This window comes from Sebastes fasciatus, chromosome 3, assembly GCF_043250625.1.
Source record: "Sebastes fasciatus isolate fSebFas1 chromosome 3, fSebFas1.pri, whole genome shotgun sequence".
NCBI classification, from domain to species: Eukaryota; Metazoa; Chordata; class Actinopteri; order Perciformes; family Sebastidae; genus Sebastes; species Sebastes fasciatus.
In genome coordinates this window covers 38,157,274-38,177,375 of record NC_133797.1, presented here as the reverse complement: position 1 = coordinate 38,177,375, position 20,102 = coordinate 38,157,274, and the positions used below count along the sequence as shown (strand labels likewise).

The 20,102-nt window shown below is 40.0% G+C and overlaps 1 protein-coding gene and 1 long non-coding RNA gene across 8 annotated transcripts in view; one reads left to right on the top strand and one right to left on the bottom strand.

Annotated features, from left to right (window-relative positions):
• Positions 1-3,640, bottom strand: part of LOC141765012 (uncharacterized) — a 16,785-nt gene extending 13,145 nt beyond the window's left edge. For 2 of the 6 annotated variants that reach the window (XM_074630816.1, XM_074630817.1), the window contains exons 1-5: positions 3,262-3,640; positions 2,637-2,939; positions 2,313-2,546; positions 2,034-2,138; positions 1,203-1,403 (exon numbers count right to left, since the gene is read on the bottom strand). In XM_074630816.1, coding sequence (XP_074486917.1) covers positions 1,203-1,403; positions 2,034-2,138; positions 2,313-2,546; positions 2,637-2,939; positions 3,262-3,316 — 898 coding nt within the window. In that variant the 5' untranslated portion in view covers positions 3,317-3,640. The remainder of the gene's footprint in view (positions 1-1,202; positions 1,404-2,033; positions 2,139-2,312; positions 2,547-2,636; positions 2,940-3,261) is intronic. The other 4 variants (XM_074630819.1, XM_074630820.1, XM_074630818.1 and 1 more) reach the window with 3 other exon arrangements.
• LOC141765021 (uncharacterized) overlaps positions 1-20,102 on the top strand; it is a 24,298-nt gene extending 4,196 nt beyond the window's left edge. Inside the window, exons 3-4 of one of the 2 annotated variants that reach the window (XR_012593354.1) lie at positions 11,517-11,615; positions 19,040-20,102. This is a non-coding gene — a long non-coding RNA (uncharacterized LOC141765021). Of the gene's footprint in view, positions 1-11,511; positions 11,616-19,039 lie in introns of both variants that reach the window. The other variant, XR_012593353.1, reaches the window with a different exon arrangement.

Sequence of the window (20,102 nt, the reverse complement as noted above, 5' to 3'; positions counted from 1 at the left end):
GAATTTTTTATTTTTTTTCCACCTGTCACTGTGGCTGGTGGATTCCAAAATAAGGAGTGAGAAAGATTCGATTCACCTATGTATCGTAATTCAAAAAAATTTTTTTTTAAATCCAGCGTGGTAAACACTACACATCCAGTAAAATATGGAAACACTTTGGGTTTCACAAATTGACAGGTAAAGCAGAGCTAGACATCACGGCTAAAGCTGCATGCTAACTCTGTCATGGACAGGAAATGTTATGGTATTGCGGTAACGTGCAGTCAAGCCAGTCGTCACTCTCATCTCCGTGGTTAAATGGGCCGACGCTACGACTGTAGAGCACCCATATACTGACATTTATGTTAAATGCATTCAAACGGCCCCGATGGAGCTGACCATGGATGTATAAAGAGAACGGAGCTGACGGGAGAGCTAGCGACGGACTTGGAGAAGTTAGAGGAAGTATACACGTGGGACTACGTCCGGTTTTCAAAATAAGGTGTTAACAAAGGGAACTGTATATACAAAATACATATATAGAAATAAGATGAATTGATTATATTCACCAGAAGTATAAAACATTACATGTGTCTTATAAATTAAAAAGAAAATTCCACAAATTTATGAAGGAAATGTCTTTATTCTTTGATTTTTGTGTTGCTGGAAAAAAATTAATAAATAATTCCTGACAATGACTGATATATTTGACTTCAGGACATCTCTGACTACATAAATGCTGAAAATCAAACATTTTTACTGTATTAATTTAGATATTAAATTCCCACATCCCTAGAAGTGTATGATTCAACTTTTCCCCATGGTTTAGTGTTAAACAAGTTATCAAAAATCACAAGAAGTCATAATATTGAGTTGCAATACTTATAGAATACCTAAAAATCGCAATACATATCAAATCGGCACCCAAGTATCTTGATAGTATCGAATCAGGAGATAGGTGTATCGTACCAGCTCTATCCAAAATCTACCAGCTCAATAGAGTATCATTGTTTTTTTGGCTGGTGAGTGAAGCAAATCTAGCAGCCACTTGCATATTTTACCAGCATTTGGCTGGTGTTCATTTCCAACCCTGATCATAACACTACAAAAACATAAATTAAATCAATCAATCAATATTAAAATCATCATATTTCTCATTGCCATTTGTAGACAATTAACACAAATATCCCATTTTATAAGTTTATAAGTTGGTTTGTACTCACAGACTTCATCAGAGTGCAGATCCTCATGGCCTTTTACAGCACAGAAGAAACTTTGAGTAGAAGTGGTGGGAACTGTAACCTCTTTCGTTATCACTAATTGTTTGTTCTTATACCGTATAAAGGCAGTTGGAGGACAGCTGGAGTTACAGGTCAGTCTGACATGGTCTGGTACGGCTGCAGGACTCATTTGAACATGTACTTCTGTTGGGAGAAGATAAATACATTTTACATCAATTGTTCGATTAAATAAATGTATTAAATTATATATAAACTCAAAACACGGTTGATCCAGGAAGAGAGAAGGTGTAAAACTCTGGTTATTGTGCTTTTAACAAAATTAGAAAAGAAAAAAGTAAAGATATGAATGCAGTGGACATTTTTCGGGAAAATCTAAATCAGTCATGCATCCAACCAGTCATCATTCTGATGATTTATTTATCCAAAAGCAAGCAAGCAAACAAAGCATAAAGAAAACGTGGATGTTGCTGCCTCTCTTGTTCTGGTAAAAAACCATAAGCCCACCCAGGTGCATGATGGTCCTACCTGCCTACCTACTTATATAACTGCAGGTACCCAAAGAAAACAAAATGCAATGTTATAATTATGCAAAAAACTAAATATACTGAACAAGAAAATAGTTAAACTCAACAAATAACTTTTAAAGGACAACGCTATCAAAAATCGAATCTCAGTAAACTCCTAGAATAATAAATCAAACAATACTACTTATTATTAGTAAAACAACAACTAAATACTAACAACAAATAAAAAGCTCCTACATTGAGTTTAAAGGATTAGAGGTGTGTTTGTGGATGTTTATGTAAACTCAACCTGTTGGATATGTGATGGAGCAGGGCTCATCCTCTGATGTCTGCTGAGAAGAACACATCCTCCCTTTAGCATAGGTCACTTTAAAGCAGGTCGATGAGACAGAATCTGGACAAAAATAAATGGTGTCAGTTTTTGGTGAATTTAGTCAATTAATTATTGTATTTCAGGAGCTTTATAATTTAAGGCTCCGGTGCATGAATAACGAAAATATTCTTGAAAGTACAACACAGTTATCCAGATGTTTCATCATATAATAAGGAGCTGATGGTTGTCACTCACCCACTGAGACTTGAGGGGCTCTGAGGTCCTCGTAGCCTTTGATAGCACAGGAGTATGTGACTGCTTCCTCACTGCTGACCAGCTGTTGGTACCAGGGAGACCAGTCCTGATAGAGGAACTCTCTGTTCTTGTACCAGATGTAGACTGCAGGGTTTTCAGTCAGAGGACAGCTGGTGCTACATATCAGAGTTACTGTCTGTCCCTCTGTGGTGGGAATCACCTTCACCTGCAGGTCTGGGATGATGGCGTTGATTTAGACTTCATATATATTGTTAATATTCTTAAAGTATTAAATTAGTAATGAATTATTGACAACCACTGTACCTGCAACACGGACCTGAATTCTGTTTCCCCAGCAGTTTTCTGGTTTGTCAGTAGTTTCTCTGCAGCAGTAAAAGTTTTCATCCCTCTCTGTCAGATCTTTGATTGTCAGAGTAAAGTTACTCTCTGCAGACATGTTGTATGTTACACGATTTCCAGCTGCAGAGCTCTCATTCAGAAAGTACGTGTAGTTTCCAGACTGTACAGTGTACCATTTCCTGGTTGAAGTGGGATGTTGAGCTGAGCAGGACAGATCCACTGATGAACCTTTTAAAGCACAGATGCTGTTTGTTCGTCCCTGAATCCCTTTAACAGAAGATTTTATCAGCAAACATCTGGACACATTTATACTTCTTGTAACATTCTTCTCTTTATTAACTGGTCAATGATAGTAGTATGATGCTGTAAAGGATCTTAATGATGTACTGTAATACATCTAAAGAGCTCGTAACAGCAGAATATGTGAAAATCTTTATGACTAACATTTTCTTTTATATCAGTCTGCAATTTCCTACAATTTGTCTACAAATGAACACCTACTGTACACTCCTGAAAAAACTTTTTTTTTAACAGATCACAGTTAATTATTATTATTATTATATAAGAAAGGATAAACAGTCATTCATACCTGAGATGAACAGGATGAAACCCATAAACACACATCCAGCTCCTGATATCAACATGGCTGCTGTCGTCTTCAGCTTCTAATCAGAAAGGTGATTCTATAATTTAATGACCTTATTACAACTGCTGTGTTTATAAAACCTTTATAAAACATAAAGAATATAAACGGATGATGAAAATCAACAGCAGTCTTCTTCCAGAGACAGAATGGACTGTTGGTCAGTGTGAGGGCGGCTGGAAGACAAACTGCAGCTCTGACACCAAAACGTCACTTCCTTCCTCATTATTATTCTTAGTCAAATAAGAGACTTCCAGTGAAGAACCCATGTTGCGCAGTAGTTATTCAACGTCATATTTTGTCATTGAAGAGGGAGGTGTGAGAGGTGTGAAGCCGTCTGTGGATGTTTTGTGGTAGAAAAAAAAGCTGCAGACACAAATAGCTGCGATCTTTTAGTTCATGCATCACATGCAGAGCACCATATATTTTTGACAGTAAAAACTATTTTACAAAAACTTATTTTTTCATTCACAGCTGAGAATCCTCCATAACCTAACACAACATGAAGCCCACTAGAAACTGCAACACAGTGATGAAAAAAGCTTTTCTGGCAAAGTGATCTGTGCTGTAGATTAGATGTTGCCAACCAGTCAGACACTGAGAGCCACATCATCACAAAATGCACACGCACACATTTCCATCAAGAATCAATAGTATTTTTTATTTTATTTACTTGCATTTAGCCACAACAACTCAGTGAATCTCCTTCCAAACTTTGTTTTCCTAAATCCTTTTTAAATTCTGGCTCTGATACGACCAGACAGATTAGTAAAGACAGTCTTCCACAATTCTAAGATTTAAATTAGGGTTGTCAATTGATTAAAATATTTAATCACGATTAATTGCACATTATTTATCTGTTCAAAATGTACCTTAAAGGGAGATTTGTCAAGTATTTAATACTCTTATCGACATTTCACCCAACTTTACTGGGACGTCAGAAGAGATCTGGGAAATGAAGGTTCCCCTTTCTCGATCTGGAGCTCTAACAAACATATAGGCAGAGAAATAAACATGCATCTACCTGCTTACACGTAGCATTCAATTTCAATTCAATTCAATTTATTTTTGTATAGCGTCAAATCACAACAGAAGTTTTCTCAAGACGCTTTATCTATAGAGCAGGTCTTAGACCGTACACCATAGTTTAGAGACCCAACATGATCCACCAAGCGCGCTGTGGCCTGGATAAACTCCCGATTACTGGGAAGAAACCTGGAGCAGAACCGGGCTCAGGGTGGGCGGCCATCTGCCGAGACTGGCTGGGGGTATAGATAGAGATAGATAGAGAGAGAGAGAGAGCTGTCTCAGTCCACCATACATCTGGCTAGTTCGCCAGCACTGTCCAGCATCTCTCCACAGTACGTCCATGTATGTTGGTGTGGGACGTCCCTGTGATCGATGCCCGTGCGTTGGTTCCCGCAGGACCAGCATGCTTGCTGGGAGTTCTTGTTGTCTTTAGCAGTGACCGAGAAGTCTCATTCTCCAGGCTGCCACTTTGTCACTAAGCCTTGGTAGTCCCTCGTACAGACGGAATTAATTAATGATGGTAGCAGTTGGTGTCAAGCAGGCAGCGGACGCGGCAGCATGAAGAGGTTTCATTTCCACTTAATCTTTTAGATCACTGACAGGAATATGAACTCTTCTCACCTCTCATGATCTCAGCAGGAGATTGTTGCAGTCAGTGAAACTAATTCGGAGGCACATTTTCTCAACTCCCTTGCAGAGTGTGAACTCAGTATTTGCTGATGTGATTAGGTTGATGGAAAATGTGTGTTAAGACCAGAGATCTCTCATCTGCAGCAGTTTATCAGATGGAGCAAATTATATAAATAATGTGAGATGAGGCTTGAGACCTATAACAGGTGTAGTGTGTGTATAAAGTCTCATTTAACAGAGTATATTGTAGGGGTGGGAAAAAATAATGTATTCACCTTTGCATCGCGATTTTTTTTTTTTTTTCTCTCGATTTTGAAATATATTTTTTAATGCCAGAATCAATATATTTGCTTCATTTGAGTCTATGCAGAGGTAAAAGGAAGTTACAGCTTCTACTGTTGTAGTCTGAGTAACGTGACATCATATCCGTTCTCTATCCTTCAACCAAAACACACAGAAGCCAGCCGCCGCGAGCCGAAACAAAAACGTAGAAAATGGCTGAGGTTCTATGTGGATATGACCTACAGCGGTGTCCTGATGAAAGTCTGTCGTTTTTTGACCGCCCCATCCACCCCAACCTCCTCCCTACGCGCCGTTCTTCAAACATCCTGGTTCACAATTATGCGGATTACATAAGAATTGACTTTGTGTTGACCATCATAAAAAAAAATCACAATTCCTATCTATGTACACATAACAGTACATTCAATTTCGTGACTACTTCATGAACTGCTGTGCGACTGGGCTGACTATTTAGAGTTCTTTTCTTTATATAAGAAGACAACAATCATTCATACCTGAGATGTAGCTACAGGATGAAACCCATAAACACACATCCAGCTTCTGCCAACAACATCTTCAGCTTCTAATCAGAAAGGTGATTGTAGAACAATTCATACAAGCTCATCCAAAACAAAAAAAGGCCAACAGCAGTTGACTTTTACCGAGTAAAGGCTGTAGAGGACAGAATGGGCTGTTAGGTAATGTTTGAGTGGTTAACACAACATGAAACTAAATGCAGACTTCCTTCCTCTGTTATTAATATATCACTTCCTCAGCTCATAACACAAGTTTTAAACCAGTTAAATGTGTGGCTCTCATCAAAACACCACAACCTGCTAAATGAAGTGCACAACTCTCTCTCTTCAGTACATCCAGAGCTTAGTCAGACAGAACGGACATACAGAAAATGCATCAGCTCACATAAACCTGTGACCTCCGGAGGGCGCCATCATCACAGTACTATGCTGCTGAGGCATTTGGTCACTTTATCTCAGCCCCCTCACCAGTTGTGTGTATTCAGTAATATTTTCCACTGTTGGCTGATGCCGTTCATGGGAAATGTGACTGGAGATCTCTCCAGTTCATCCCCCCTGCTGTCGGTTTATGAAATGGAAACAATTCAACAGATAATGTTAGAAAATTCTTGGTACCCACAACAGGTGCAGTGTGTATGTGTGAGTGTGTGTATGTGTGTGTGTGTGTGTGTGTGTGTGTGTGTGTGTGAGATTGTTAATAGTTAACAGCCGACCATGGCTGCTGCCATAGACCTGCTCGGTGCCAGCCAGCCAGCCATAACATAGTGAAGGAACAGGAAGCATGAGCTCGTGAGACAAGGCCGTGTGTCTGTGTGAAGTCTGTACGCAGTGCTTTGTTAAATGCCTGGGAGACATTTTATACTCCTAAGTATTCTGACCATAATTATAACAATAACGTTGTATGGAACCTTACCTAACCTAACCTTTCTAATTTTAACAGTCAGGTTCATCATAATGAAGACAAGCATATACGGCTGTTGTAGCGACTAGTATCAATTAAAAAGCCGCTCTCTTCTATTATCTTACAAGGAGTCTCTTAAACACTACCTCATATATCCTGTGACTTCCCTGCACTATGGACTATTTCCTATGACCTCCTATATACATTTTTTTTTATTTATTTTTTTTACCTGAGCTGTACCAGTGTTTTTTTGTTGTTGTTGTTGTTGTTGTTGTTTTTTTCTCTTTTTCCTTTATCCTTATTGTGTTTGTGAAAATAGGAAAACCCAATGAACATATTAGTGTAAAAAAGAACAAAAAAAAAAAACAAAACAAAACACCAACAGTTGTGGAGTGGTATAAACTGATATTTGAGCTAATATCAATGGAATATCTAACATACAGATTTAAATGTAAAATGGGTGATTTCTTTAAGACTTGGATATCCTTTTTTAAATATGTTGGTGAAAAACTTGAACTAAAGGGTCTGATAGATTGCAATATTGAAAATTTGCCAAAGGGCCATTTTTGGTTCGTAGGGCGAGATATTTATTTGTTGACTTATTTATTTTGTTTCGTTTTCTTATTTTTCTTAAAATGTTTTGTTGCATCAGTGTCGATTGCGATAAATTGTAACGGACTGAGCGCCTCCTTATCCCTATTTATATACATACATAGATGCTTTGATTTTTCAAATACATATGTGATTGTGTAAAATCATCTCTTTGAGTATATTAGGTGCTATGTATACTGTGTGTTAGGGATCTAAATCTGGTGTTTAGTTATTGTGACCAATGTGTGCTGATTTATTGTTGGTTTTGTCGGTGTTTGTGTTTAAAAGCATAATAAAAATATTGTGGAAAAAAAAAAAAAAAAGCCGCTAAGAGGATGAAGTAGACTCTTCACCGTGTGACTTGTTCCAAAAAGTCCAAAAGTCTTTTACTGTTTATTAAATGAAAGGAATTACAAACAATAACGTGGAATAACTGGAACAACTAAAGTATGCAACATGAAGTGACGGTCAGCAGAAAATATCTCACCCTCTTTGTCTGATTCCCGCGGTCCAAGTAAACATAAAAAATAGGTGAAACCACTCCTCAATGCCAATTACTGGAAGTGATGTTAACCAAAAGAATGTGTGCAGCCTAAACAAATAATAATAATATTAATAAACAACAGGCTAAATACACACTTTGGCTCCAACAGCTGTCAATCGATTAAAATATTTAATCGCATTGCATGATTGTCCATAGTTTTTATCTGTTCAAAATGTACCTTAAAGAGAGATTTGTCAAGTATTTAATACTCTTATCAACCAGGGAGTGGACAAATATGCTGCTTTATGCAAATGTATGTATATATTTATTATTGGAAATCAATTAAACAACACAAAACAATGACAAATATTGTCCAGAAACTCACAGGTACTGCATTTAGCATGAAAAATAACCCATTTTCATTCACATATCTTGAGGTCAGAGGTGAAGTGATCCCTTTGAAAATGGCCATGCCAGTTTTTCCTCGCCAAAATTTAGCGCAAGTTTGTAGCGTTATTTCGCCTCCTGCTCGACAAGCTAGTATGACATGGTTGGGATGGATTCCTTAGGTTTTCTAGTTTCATTTGATGCCAGTATCTTCACAGCTTTAAAACTGGACCTTAACATCCCAGGATTTAGGGGGATGCATTGGCATCTATTTGTTTTTAGTGTATAATCACCTGAAGCTGAGGCTACGTTCACACTGCAGGTAAAAGTGGCCCGAATCAGATATTTTTGTGCATATGTGACTAACTATCTGTTTTTATCATAACACAAACACATGGAATCTGATCTTTTCAATTCTGATTTGGGCCACTTTCATACGTGGTCCTAAATCAGGCTCACTTCATGCGCAGACTTTTACGTCCCTCTAGATCAACATTCGTCACAATTCTGCGCTGTGAAGTCATTCATTCAGCCACCACCAGGCTCAGACTCTGTCCACACACCTCCGTACAGAAGGAGCAGCCATTGCTCCACAAAAAGCCATCATTAAATATGTGTCTCTCTTTCTCCTCGTCCTCCTCGTTATCACCTGCTCACTAATTCGTTTGCATCAACTGAAACCGTAAACGCCAACTTCAGTGGCCTCCATGTTTACTTCTGTACTACGGCGTGCTGCTTGTGACATCTTTGTTATTGTTCTTTATGTGCAGAACTAAATCCTGTCGTGGATCTCATTGTGCCAGCGGACAATACTTGCATGAACTATAACTACTGGAAAATGAAAGAAGTCAGAAAGGTATGACACAGATTCCCTGTCTTATAAGTGTTTATTGTTAGCAGAAAATAGAATAGAATAGATTCATATCGCCACTGACAGGCAGTTACTGTTTACCGTGATGACGCTGCCACCTTGTGGTTTCTCGGCGTACACTCGCAATATGTGCGTACATGAGCAAGTTGCAGTATTTTTTCCATCATGTTATACAGTTATGGAGCCCTGTGATGGACTGGCGACCTGTCCAGGGTGTACCCCGCCTTCGCCCAATGTCGGCTGGGATCGGCTCCAGCCCCCCCCCGCGACCCCTAACGGGATAAGCGGTTGCAGATGGATGGATGGATGGATGTTATACAGTATAGCCTTCAGAATAATACCAACGTTTTATAAATGGCCGTTGTTCCCCTTTATCTTGAGATGCTCATATTTAGCCTGTTTCAGGTGCAAGCACTTCATGCTACTTCATCTCTTTATTTTCATGTCAGTGTTTGAATCTGAATCAAAGAAAACAGATGCATTCTAGATCACATGTGATAACCTGTGTTAGCTTCTGTTGCTAACATGGAAACTTGACGTTATGGCAGCGGCATTTTGATTCATCAAACACATACTGAAATGAATAACATTAATACTGGCTGCACTGCCAGGGCCCAGGTACTGTGCATGCTGTGCCATGCTGACCTCAGCACACCTGCATCTGTTTATACAGTCTATCAGGACCACATCTAATCAGTATTTCAAGGTGAATTTTTAATATCAAGAGGCCAGATGATAACTTCTTTAGATAAACTGATAATATCTCACGATAGTTTGTCAGAAGCCTTTCCAGAAACAGCTTAATGTATCCACACTTCTGTACTGTGAACCTCTGAAAGCTTTCTGTATTGTTACCTCAGTAATATGCATTAAAGAGCATAGACAAGACATGTAAACACGACATACTATCACCAGTTGATATGACGACCACCTTGTTATCACAGAGTGGCTTATCTACACATTGAGCAGACTCGTAGCAACATTCACATTCACGTGGAGTCATGTGTGTGTGGCCACCTGGTAAATGTAAGGTCATTATTCACTCTTCTTCTAGCTTTGTTTTGCTCTCCACAAACTCTTGAGGGAAATATTTGTCTCTTTGGCTGCTAAATGCTCCAGTGTGTTGCTAACTTTGTCTGTCTGCCATCTGGTGCTGAGTGGGTAGTTAACTGTAGGTCTTTATGCTGCGTTCAAATCAAACGCAAGAAATTCACGCGATGCTGCGCCATTTCTCCTCCTGTCGTCACTGACGTCCTGACGTCCTGTCGTCACTGACGTCCTGACGTCCTGTCGTCACTGACATCCTGACGTCCTTTCCGACGATTTTGGAATACATTTTCTAAAGCCAGAATCAATATATTTGCTTTGTTTGCTTGGGGAGGTAGAAGGACCGCTTTTATTGTTGTAGTTTGACTAATGTAACGTCATATCCCTTGCATATCGTTCAACCATAACAAACCGAAGCGAGCCGAAACGAGAAAGTATAAAACGTCGGAGGGTCCACGTGGATACGACCTGCACCCTCACATTTTAAATCCAAAGTGGTAAACACTACACATCCAGTAAAGTATGGAAACACTTTGGGTTTCACACATTGCAAGAAAAGCAGAGCTAGACATCACGGCTAAAGCTGCATGATAACTCTGCCATGGACAGGAAACGTATTGCGGTAACGTGCGGTCAAGCCGGCCGCCACTCTCATCTCCGTGGTCAAATGGGCCGACGCTACAACTGTAGAGTACCCATAAACTGACATTTATGTTAAATGCATTCAAACGGCCCCGATGGAGCCGACCATGGATGTATAAAGAGAACGGAGCTGACGGGAGAGCTAGAGATGGACTTGGAAAGGTGTTAACAAAGGGAACTGTATATACAAAATACAAATATAGAAATAAGATTGATATGATTATATTCACCAGAAGTATAAAACATAACATGTCCCTTATATATTAAAAAGAAAATACCACTAATCTGTGAGGGAAACGTCTTTATTCCTTGATTTTGGGGTGGCTGGACAAAAATGTAATGAATAATTCCTGACAATGATCCTGATATATTTGACTTCAGGACATCTCTGACTACATACTTTCTGAAAATCAAACATTTTTACTGTATCAATTTAGAAATTTTCCAAAGTAAAAGTCCCTAGAAGTGCATGATTCAACTGGTCTAGTGTTTAAAAAGTTAACAAAAATCACAATAAATTTTAATATTGTATCACAATTCTTGTAGAATCGCAATACTTAAAAATTGCAATACATATCAAATCAGCACCCAAATATCTTGATAATAGAGTCGGGAGATAGGTGTATCGTCCCAGCCCTATAGTAAGTAGTGCCTCGTAATACCAGGGTAAAGCTTAATCAGCTTTTATAACGTTTCCTTCCACCCACTCATGTTCAGCCGCTCCAGCTCAGGCTTGCTGAGCACTTGTCTCTGTCTCATCCAGGACTTTTAATGATTCTCTTTTTCTTTTAATGAGATGAGGAGGATGATAATGAAGGCTGATGAAAAGGAGAGCAGAGCCAGGCTACTTCATGTCTCAACACAAGTGAGAAGCTCTTGTCTTCCCACCATCGCCTGCTGGTGAGTTGGCAAACAAGCTAATCACAACTCTGTATAATCAAAACATAAATACACTAAAGTATGCTTCAGTTTTGTTCGCTTTGCCAAAAATGCAATCAAAACAATATCGTCTCAGACTCTGCATTCCGTAAAATGTGAAATGCCTGTGAGCTTTATACTTTATTAAAAAGCCATTAGTGGATCAAAGATGTTTTGTAGACTACATACCTGTGTAACAAGCTGACAGGCCATTTTCATCCTGCTTTATGTCTGTTTCCCTGCTCACTGAAGTAAATGAGACATGTCTCTGTCTCTCAGTGTTGGAGTCACTGAGAGACAAAAACGTGAATGCAGTTTCAGGTAAAGAAGAGAAAACAAGCTGTCTTCTTTTATGACATTCGGGAGAGGCTGACAGCAGCCTCAGTAGACCAGAATGCAATGCAGCCACAACGCAGGTTCCACGTTGGATGTGACGCTCACTTGTTCTCATCTTTTCTCATCTTGCTCTCCACTTTAACAACTTTTGAATGCAACAAGGACATGTCTGCTCTGTTGTATATATGTATTTTGTATATACAGTTCCCTTTGTTAACACCTTATTTCGAAAACCGGACGTAGTCACACGTGTATACTTCCTCTAACTTCACCAAGTCCGTCTCTAGCTCTCCCGTCAGCTCCGTTCTCTTTATACATCCATGTTCAGCTCCATCGAGGCTGTTTGAATGCATTTAACATTAATGTCAGTATATAGGTGTTCTACAGTCGTAGCGTCGGCCCATTTGACCACGGAGATGAGAGTGACGGCCGGCTTGACCGCACGTTACCGCGATACGATAAAGGTTTCCTGTCCGTGACAGAGTTAACATGCAGCTTTAGCCGTGATGTCTAGCTCTGCTTTTCTTGCAATGTGTGAAACCCAAAGTGTTTCCATACTTTACTGGATGTGTAGTGTTTAGCACGCTGGATTTAACATGTGAGGGTGCAGGTCGTATCCACGCAGACCGTCCGCCGTTTACTGCTTTCTCATTTCGGCACAAAATTGTAAAAGAAAAAAAAAGTACGTATACGTAGGTGAATCAATTTTTTTCCCCACCCCTACAAAATAATGCTCAAAATATCACAGACTGAATGTATATAAAAGCCAACAAGTATTTGAGGTGAGTTTTATCTTCACAGTAACTTAAACACACTAATACAGGAGCAGCCTCTCTCTCTGTTCCACTCTGTCTGTCCTGCTGCTCATTACAATCACAGTTAATGCGATGCTTCCTCCTTCATCTGGAAGCCAGCGTGGCCTTCAGAGTGATGCCATGATGTCACTGTGTGTGTGTGTGTGTGTGTGTGTGTGTGTGTGCAGCACCATGTGTATCACATGTGAACACACACACACACACACACACACACACACACACACGCACACACACACACACACACACACACACACACACAGGGCAAACACTACCTCCGCTACTTCCCTCCATCACCCCTCTTTAGACAGCGCAGCATTGTTTCAGAGCCAAAATTACCACATCAGCAGCCCTCCAAATACACCCCACATCCTCCTCTCTCAACCCGGCGACAATGAGGGAGAAATCCTTCTTTTGGAAGAGCAGAGAGGGGGATTTCTTCTCTCTCCAGTTCCCAGCGTGGTAATAACTGCCGTGAGAGCTTTACTAATTGGTCTCTTAATCTTTTGAAACGGCAGCAACAGAGAATGATAGGAGGGAGAGAGGTTTACCAACAGTGGGTATCTGTGTGTGTCTGAGCATACATGTATGCATACGTGGTTTCTGTGCAGCCCAGACGCACAAAAAGGCATGTGAATAACACAATAATGTGCAAGTCAAAAGTGTGCAATAAGAACATAAGAACAGATCATTTTCACGGCATGTAGTCTGTACTGCCTGCAGTGTAATGACATATAATGTCATTACACTGCAGCTGATGGCGGGCAGGAAGGGAGGTGGACGCGTCCAACAAACACCGGACTTTCAACTGGGAGACCGGTGTTTTGTTTGGAAGTCACGTTAGTGACGGTTGTCCAGTCCGTTCTCCTTCCCAGGGTGTCAAATACCGAGGCTTTGTCATGGCTGTTGGCGTTCGATGCCGCCGCACAAGGCACACTTTACCCTACTGTTTGAGACGCAGTGTAAACCCATCCGCTGCAACAGTAAACGCTCGGAAAGTGTGCCGGGAGTGACTGTGGTGACGTAGTTTAAAGAGAGAAAAGACACACAGGGTGGGCGGGAGGGCAGGTGGATGGGTCCAACAAACACAAGGCTTTCATCCAGGAGACCGCTGTTTGTGTCCCGTGTGTTAAGTTTCACTTTCACTTTACAATCAGCTGTTCGTTCGTGTCCCGTGTTCACAACATTCAGTTTCATTTTCATTGTACAGTACTGGTTTTAAGCCCAACCATGTAGTTCTGTCCTAAACCTAACTAAGTGGTTTTGTTGCTTAATCCTAACGTGTGTAATATTCACGCCTCTTCGAGGCAAAACGTGACACTGACACCCTGTCCTCTGGTGCACCGGCGGGTCTATAGAGAGGAGAAGTCACGCCCCTTCCAGTGGACCACCATGGGACCAGTCAACGGAGAGAGACAAATATTTTTATGATCCAGTTTGAATTGCGCCACGAATGACACATATGATGTTTGTCATTTGAAAGATATTTTATCAAGTCACAGTTTGTCGTAGTATCATTTAGTTTTGTGTGAAATCGCTCAGTGAACTACATCTCTCGTCTCACACAATATACATCACCAACACTAGCTAGCTAGCAAACTTAGTTATGTTATCTGATCTGATGTGTTTTATCCAGCGACTCCTGGTCTTTTTATCAGCCGGGAAGAGAAAGAAGGATCAGACCCGTTGTTGGTGTGAGTTCATCCCAGTAGAAAACACACAGACATCGTAGCTTCAGAGAAAGAGAGACGTCACTATGACACTTTTGGGTGTGTCGTCTTTCTAATTAGTTATTTTTACAGTCTGACACTTCAACAGTTTTACAAACTGAGACTGTCTTGACTTGCAAAATTATCTTTTAAATTGACGAACATCATGTGTGATTCATGCCGCAATTCAAACAGGATCATAAAATCATTCGTCTCTCTTATTTTTTCTGAAATAAGGTCCCATGGTGGTGCACCGGAAGGGGCGTGACTTTAATTCTCTATTACACACTGAGGGGATATCAGGTTGCTCTGTGAGTGTGTATGTGTGTGAATGTGTTGAGCATGTGAAACAATATGTACGTACATGTGTGTGTATGTGTATACAGCATCTAAGTATACTTGTGTGTGTCTATTAATATGTAGGCTGTGCTCGCAGTTAGTCCGTGTGTCTGCCTTCATGCGTGTGTGTGTGTGTGTGTGTGTGTGTGTGTGTGTGTGTGTGTGTGTGTGTGTGGTCAGCGGGGTTCACCAACACTTCCTGATGATTCATCAATGGAAAACACAATTAACTCCCTCACTGCCTCCTAATTATTTCCTCAGAGGAGATTAAAGTCTTCCAACTGAAACGATGAACAATTGGAGACAAACGAACGTTTGAATCAAATGTTCCGCTGGTCAAATGATCCAGCGGCGCCTGTTTTCACACTCAGCGGTCATAGTTCCCAACAGCTGTCAGCTGGGCAGGCCTTGTCAATCCAAATAAGACTGTTTGTTTTTATTTGTTGTTATTTGTAGCTCGGCCCCAGCTGTGTCGATCAGGGTTATGTTGATCATCACCTTATCAGATAAATCAATTGGCAAACATCGGAGGGAGAGGTGATAGAATTGGAGGAAGAGGAAAAGGGAAGAGGTGTTAACCTTCTGGTGCAGCTGGCTGGAAGTGAGAGACGGTCAGACTCAGGACACGTTACTATACACAATTAAAATCTAATCTTTTGGATTATCACATGCAGATTTCTTTGCCTCTTATTTGATAATGACATAAAGATGCTATAATCTCACTTGTTATAAGACAACTGGTCATTCTGCTGACTGCTAAAATGTCACAGATCTCCGTGTGATCTGGGTCTGTGTATTGGTAAGATTCTGGTGATACGATACGTATCATGATACACAGGTTACGATTCAATATATTGCGATACTGTAAGTAAGGCGATATACCTAGGGCCGGGGTCAGCAACCTGCGGCTCCGGAGCCATATGTGGCTCTTTAGCCCCTCTCCAGTGGCTCCCTGTGGATTTTTAAAAATGGAAATGAATAACTGTTTTTTGTTTACATTTTCATTTTTATTTATCATTGTTGTAGATCTAATGTGCAACGGTACGACGGAGTATTAGGGCCACATTGAGGAAAAAAATAAATCTGAGATTTCGAGAATAAAGTCAAAATATTACGAGAATAAAGTCAAAATATTACGAGAATAAAGTCAAAATATTACGAGAATAAAGTCGTAATAATATGAAAATAAAGTCGTAGATTTACGAGAAAAAAGTTGTATGGTATGAAAATTGTTGTTTTCTTTTTTCTCGTAAATTTAGGACTTTATTCTCGTAATATTATGACTTTATTCTGTAAATCTCCGATTTGTTTCCCTCAATGTGGCCCTAATACTCCGTATTATATTGTCTCTTTGGCCCTCACTGCATTAGACTTATATACTATATACTTAGATTATAAACTGTGTTACCTTCATCACAATGCTCAAATGTTTTGTGGCTCCAGACTGATTATTTCTTTTTGCCTAAAATGTCTCTTTTGATAGTAAAGGTTGCTGACCCCTGACCTAGGGCATTCAGTGGATGGATGGCTTTCCTAGGTAGATTGACAATAAGGGGGTTTCTGAGCAGTTTACACAACAGAAGTGCTCGCCATCCAATAGCTAAAAAATTCCTCTGCAATTCTTGCAGAAATCTCCAAATGTCAAAAGTATTTCATCCCAAATCACAGCATGGCTTTTTCTATGGTGTTCCTCAAGGTCTTGGTGTCTTAATGTGGTATTTTGGAGGGATTAGTGATCATTTTTATCAATTTTTATCAAGTGGTAAAAAATGGTTAAATTTAGCACCAAATCTGTGGAACAAATGGTATCAACCCAAAAATTGTTGCAACGACTTATGAGACATAATAGAGCATGGGAATGACCATCATATACATCATATACTTCTATCATAATGTTCTAAACCATTATACACTTTTACATTAATTCTAAATAATAATCATTCATGCTTATTTCTGATTTATGACTAGAACAACTTGACATACAGTGCTGAGCTGAATCTGAAATTAATCTTCGGGTTCCCAGCTTTCAGATGATGTACCCCACTAATATGTGACATCAACTGTTGACCTGCTATCTCCCCCTAAAGACCCCCTCCTAATCTGTTGTGGGAGTGTCATCGCCTCGTCTCTCTCTCTTCCACTCCTCTGCTGAACCAGAAATGTGGTCTTTGTCTTTACCATCTGAACACACAGTACAGGAAGTACTCAGGCAGTATCAGTGCTGGGATGTTTTGTCTCAAGGCTCCGATAAGAAGGCAGAGATATGTCCCTTCCATAGCAGAAACATTCCTCTGGTTAGTCCACATATTGAGGGTTTATCTGTTTATAATTTCACTGTTTATACTTCTTTGTATTCCTATAATGTGGTATGGGCAACATTATACGACGAAATGCTTTTGTTTCTTAGTGTGTGTGTTTTTGTTTTTTGTAACTAACCATGAGCACTTTATCAGCGTCACATGGCCCGGCTTCACGTTCACACCTGAGATCTGCCTGTAAAACCAGCGCCTTGCTCAAGAGCATATCAGTGGTCGTTGTTGAAGGTCACTGATTTATTGTTTCCTTCCACAATTTCCCAGCTGGCTGAGAGACTCGACCTGATGGTCACAGGCCTGGCTCTCTCTCCTCGAGGATACTGTTTCCACCAGAGTGTTGAGGGATACTACAGCGTGTGGTTAAAGTGTGCTTTAATGTAAGAGTCTTAGAAAGAGTCGTGCACTGAAAAACTCTGGAACATAGCTGGTCAATCATGTAATCAGTAGGGCTGGGACGATACACCTATCTCCTGGTTCAATACTATCACGATACTTGGATGCCGATTCAATATGTATTGCGATTCAATATTATGATTTATTGCCATTTCTTTCACTTTTTTAACACTAGCCCATGAGAAAAAGTTGAATCATACACTTCTAGGGACTTTTACTTTGGAAAATCTCTAAATTAATACATCAACATGTTTGATTTACAGCATGTATGTAGTCAGAGATGTCCGGAAGTGAATGCATTTAACATAAATGTCAGTATATGGGTGCTCTACAGTTGTAGCTTCGGCCCATTTGACCACAGAGATGAAAGCGACGGCCGGCTTTACGGCACGTTACCGCTATACGATTACTTTTCCTGTCCATGACAGAGTTAGCATGCAGCTTTAGCCTTGATGTCTAGCTCTACTTTTCCTGCAATGTGTGAAACGTGTGTGAAACTTTTCTGCAATGATGCCAGAAAATTGTTGCCTACTGAAGCTTTAATTACTAAACTATGTGACCATGCACGAGCTGAGATACATTAAGATTATTGCTAAAGTAGCGTCGGTCCGATATGATCATAGGCTATAAACGATTTCACAGAATCAATTTCTTGCGCTGGGAGCCACTGAGTTGAAATAGACATAGAATGTGATATTTAATGCGAGAAAAAGGCAAAACATTTTGCGAGTGAAAGCAAAAGTAGTGCTTCCTCGCTGTGTCCCTTAAGATGCTCCGTAAAATTCGAAGTTTGTTCAGCATTTGTGGAGGTTTGTGCTCTCCAGTTGAGTCTTTAATGTCGAGTAAATCTGATTCAGAATGGTGGGAGGTCCAGTACTTACTGTATGCCCTTTCCAGTTAAGCTGGCTCTCTGTCTTCGTGACTATGAGTTCACACAGTACAAGGGCCCTGTGTTTTCCACTTTCCCAAACAGTCCCAAATAAAGCCTCCTCTCAGAGCCCTGTGGCCTGCGATGAACAGACGGTTGGTGGTTGGTGGGGTGGGGGGGTGGGTAGCGTTACATATAGGTAAATGCCAGCATATTTGAGATGGTAATCCAGGATAAGTCTCCAGTTGGCTGATGACCAAACATTCATGCGATGCACAATAGGTTTTGGCAGGTGTCCAGTGGTGGACTTACTCTGGGTTTAACGGTGAAATCCATTCTGACTCTTTTTGGAAAAGGCTTTAATAATTAACGTTGGATGGAGTGAAGAGAGGAGGGGAGGAAAATGTGTATAAAGGGTTGTTTTTTTTCCACTGTGTGCTTGGTTTTGTGAATAAATTCGGGGATAGCCCTTAACCCCCACCCTGCTCGTAAAAGTTTTTATCCTTCGCTGGATTAACTTTTACTGCCTCTCTGTCTCGTAAACACTCACTTCTTCTGTAGCTGCTCATATCTTCAAACCTCTTATAGTTTCATCTTGCTTTAATCCCATTGGTGGCTTTCTCCTTTCCCACAGGACAGAAGCCTGTTCGAGCGAACCAAACACAGATGAAGTGCTTCTGAGCAAGGTCACCAAACCTCAATATGGTGCATACTGTATTTGCGTCAGTCTGCTTCTAAGAAAAGAACTGGAAAAGTTATAAAAACAAGTGATACAACAAGCTTTTCCCTGGGTTGTTATAAATAAACTCTATAAAATATCTAATTCATGTGGAAAGTTATGTGGGAGAAGAAGACGAAGGAGGAGAAAGTTAATTCAACCATCTGCCCATTTGGATGAGAACTTTTTAACACCAGGACGGCGCTATATTTAGCTTGATTCATTTGTTTCACTGCAGAACGTTTATACAGCTTAACATTTCACATAAAACAACTACATAAAATAAACCGTTGATATCATTACGAAAAATGTAATCTGATGATGACAACGATAGACAATATCTGATAAAAGGAGATCAAATATATACACATATAAAACCTTTAGCATAAACAAAACGTTACAAAAATCACTGTACTTACATTACCTTATATCAAAAATATGAAACAGACACACAGACGGTTCACTCACTGTTGCTGCTGTTCAAAGTTTAAAAATTAAAAATACGCCCCCAGAGCCGTATCCTAGACAACGTCGACCGATAACGGCGCGTTATCACCCCCGTACATCCCCACGTGGTAGATGTTGTGATTGTCCTGTCCAACTAGAAGAAGAAGAAGAAGAAGAAGAAGAAGAAGAAGAAGAAGAAGAAGAAGAAGACGACTTTGCCTTTTGATATTCTTTAATTAAACATCGCACTTAAAAACCCACAAGCACAATAAAACCTAGGAAAAACTAATTGAAACTACACACCTAAAATCAGCCCCCCTCGTACACCCGTCCACACACACACCTTCACTCACTGCCTGTCCGAATAGAAGAAGGAGGAGAAGAAGAAGAAGAAGAAGAAGAAGAAGAAGAATAAGAAGAAGAAGAAAAAGAAGAAGAAGAAGAAGAAGAAGAAGAAGAAAAAGAAAAAGAAGAAGAAGAAGAAGAAGAAGAAGAAGAAGAAGAAGAAGAAGAAGAAGAAGAAGAAGAAGAA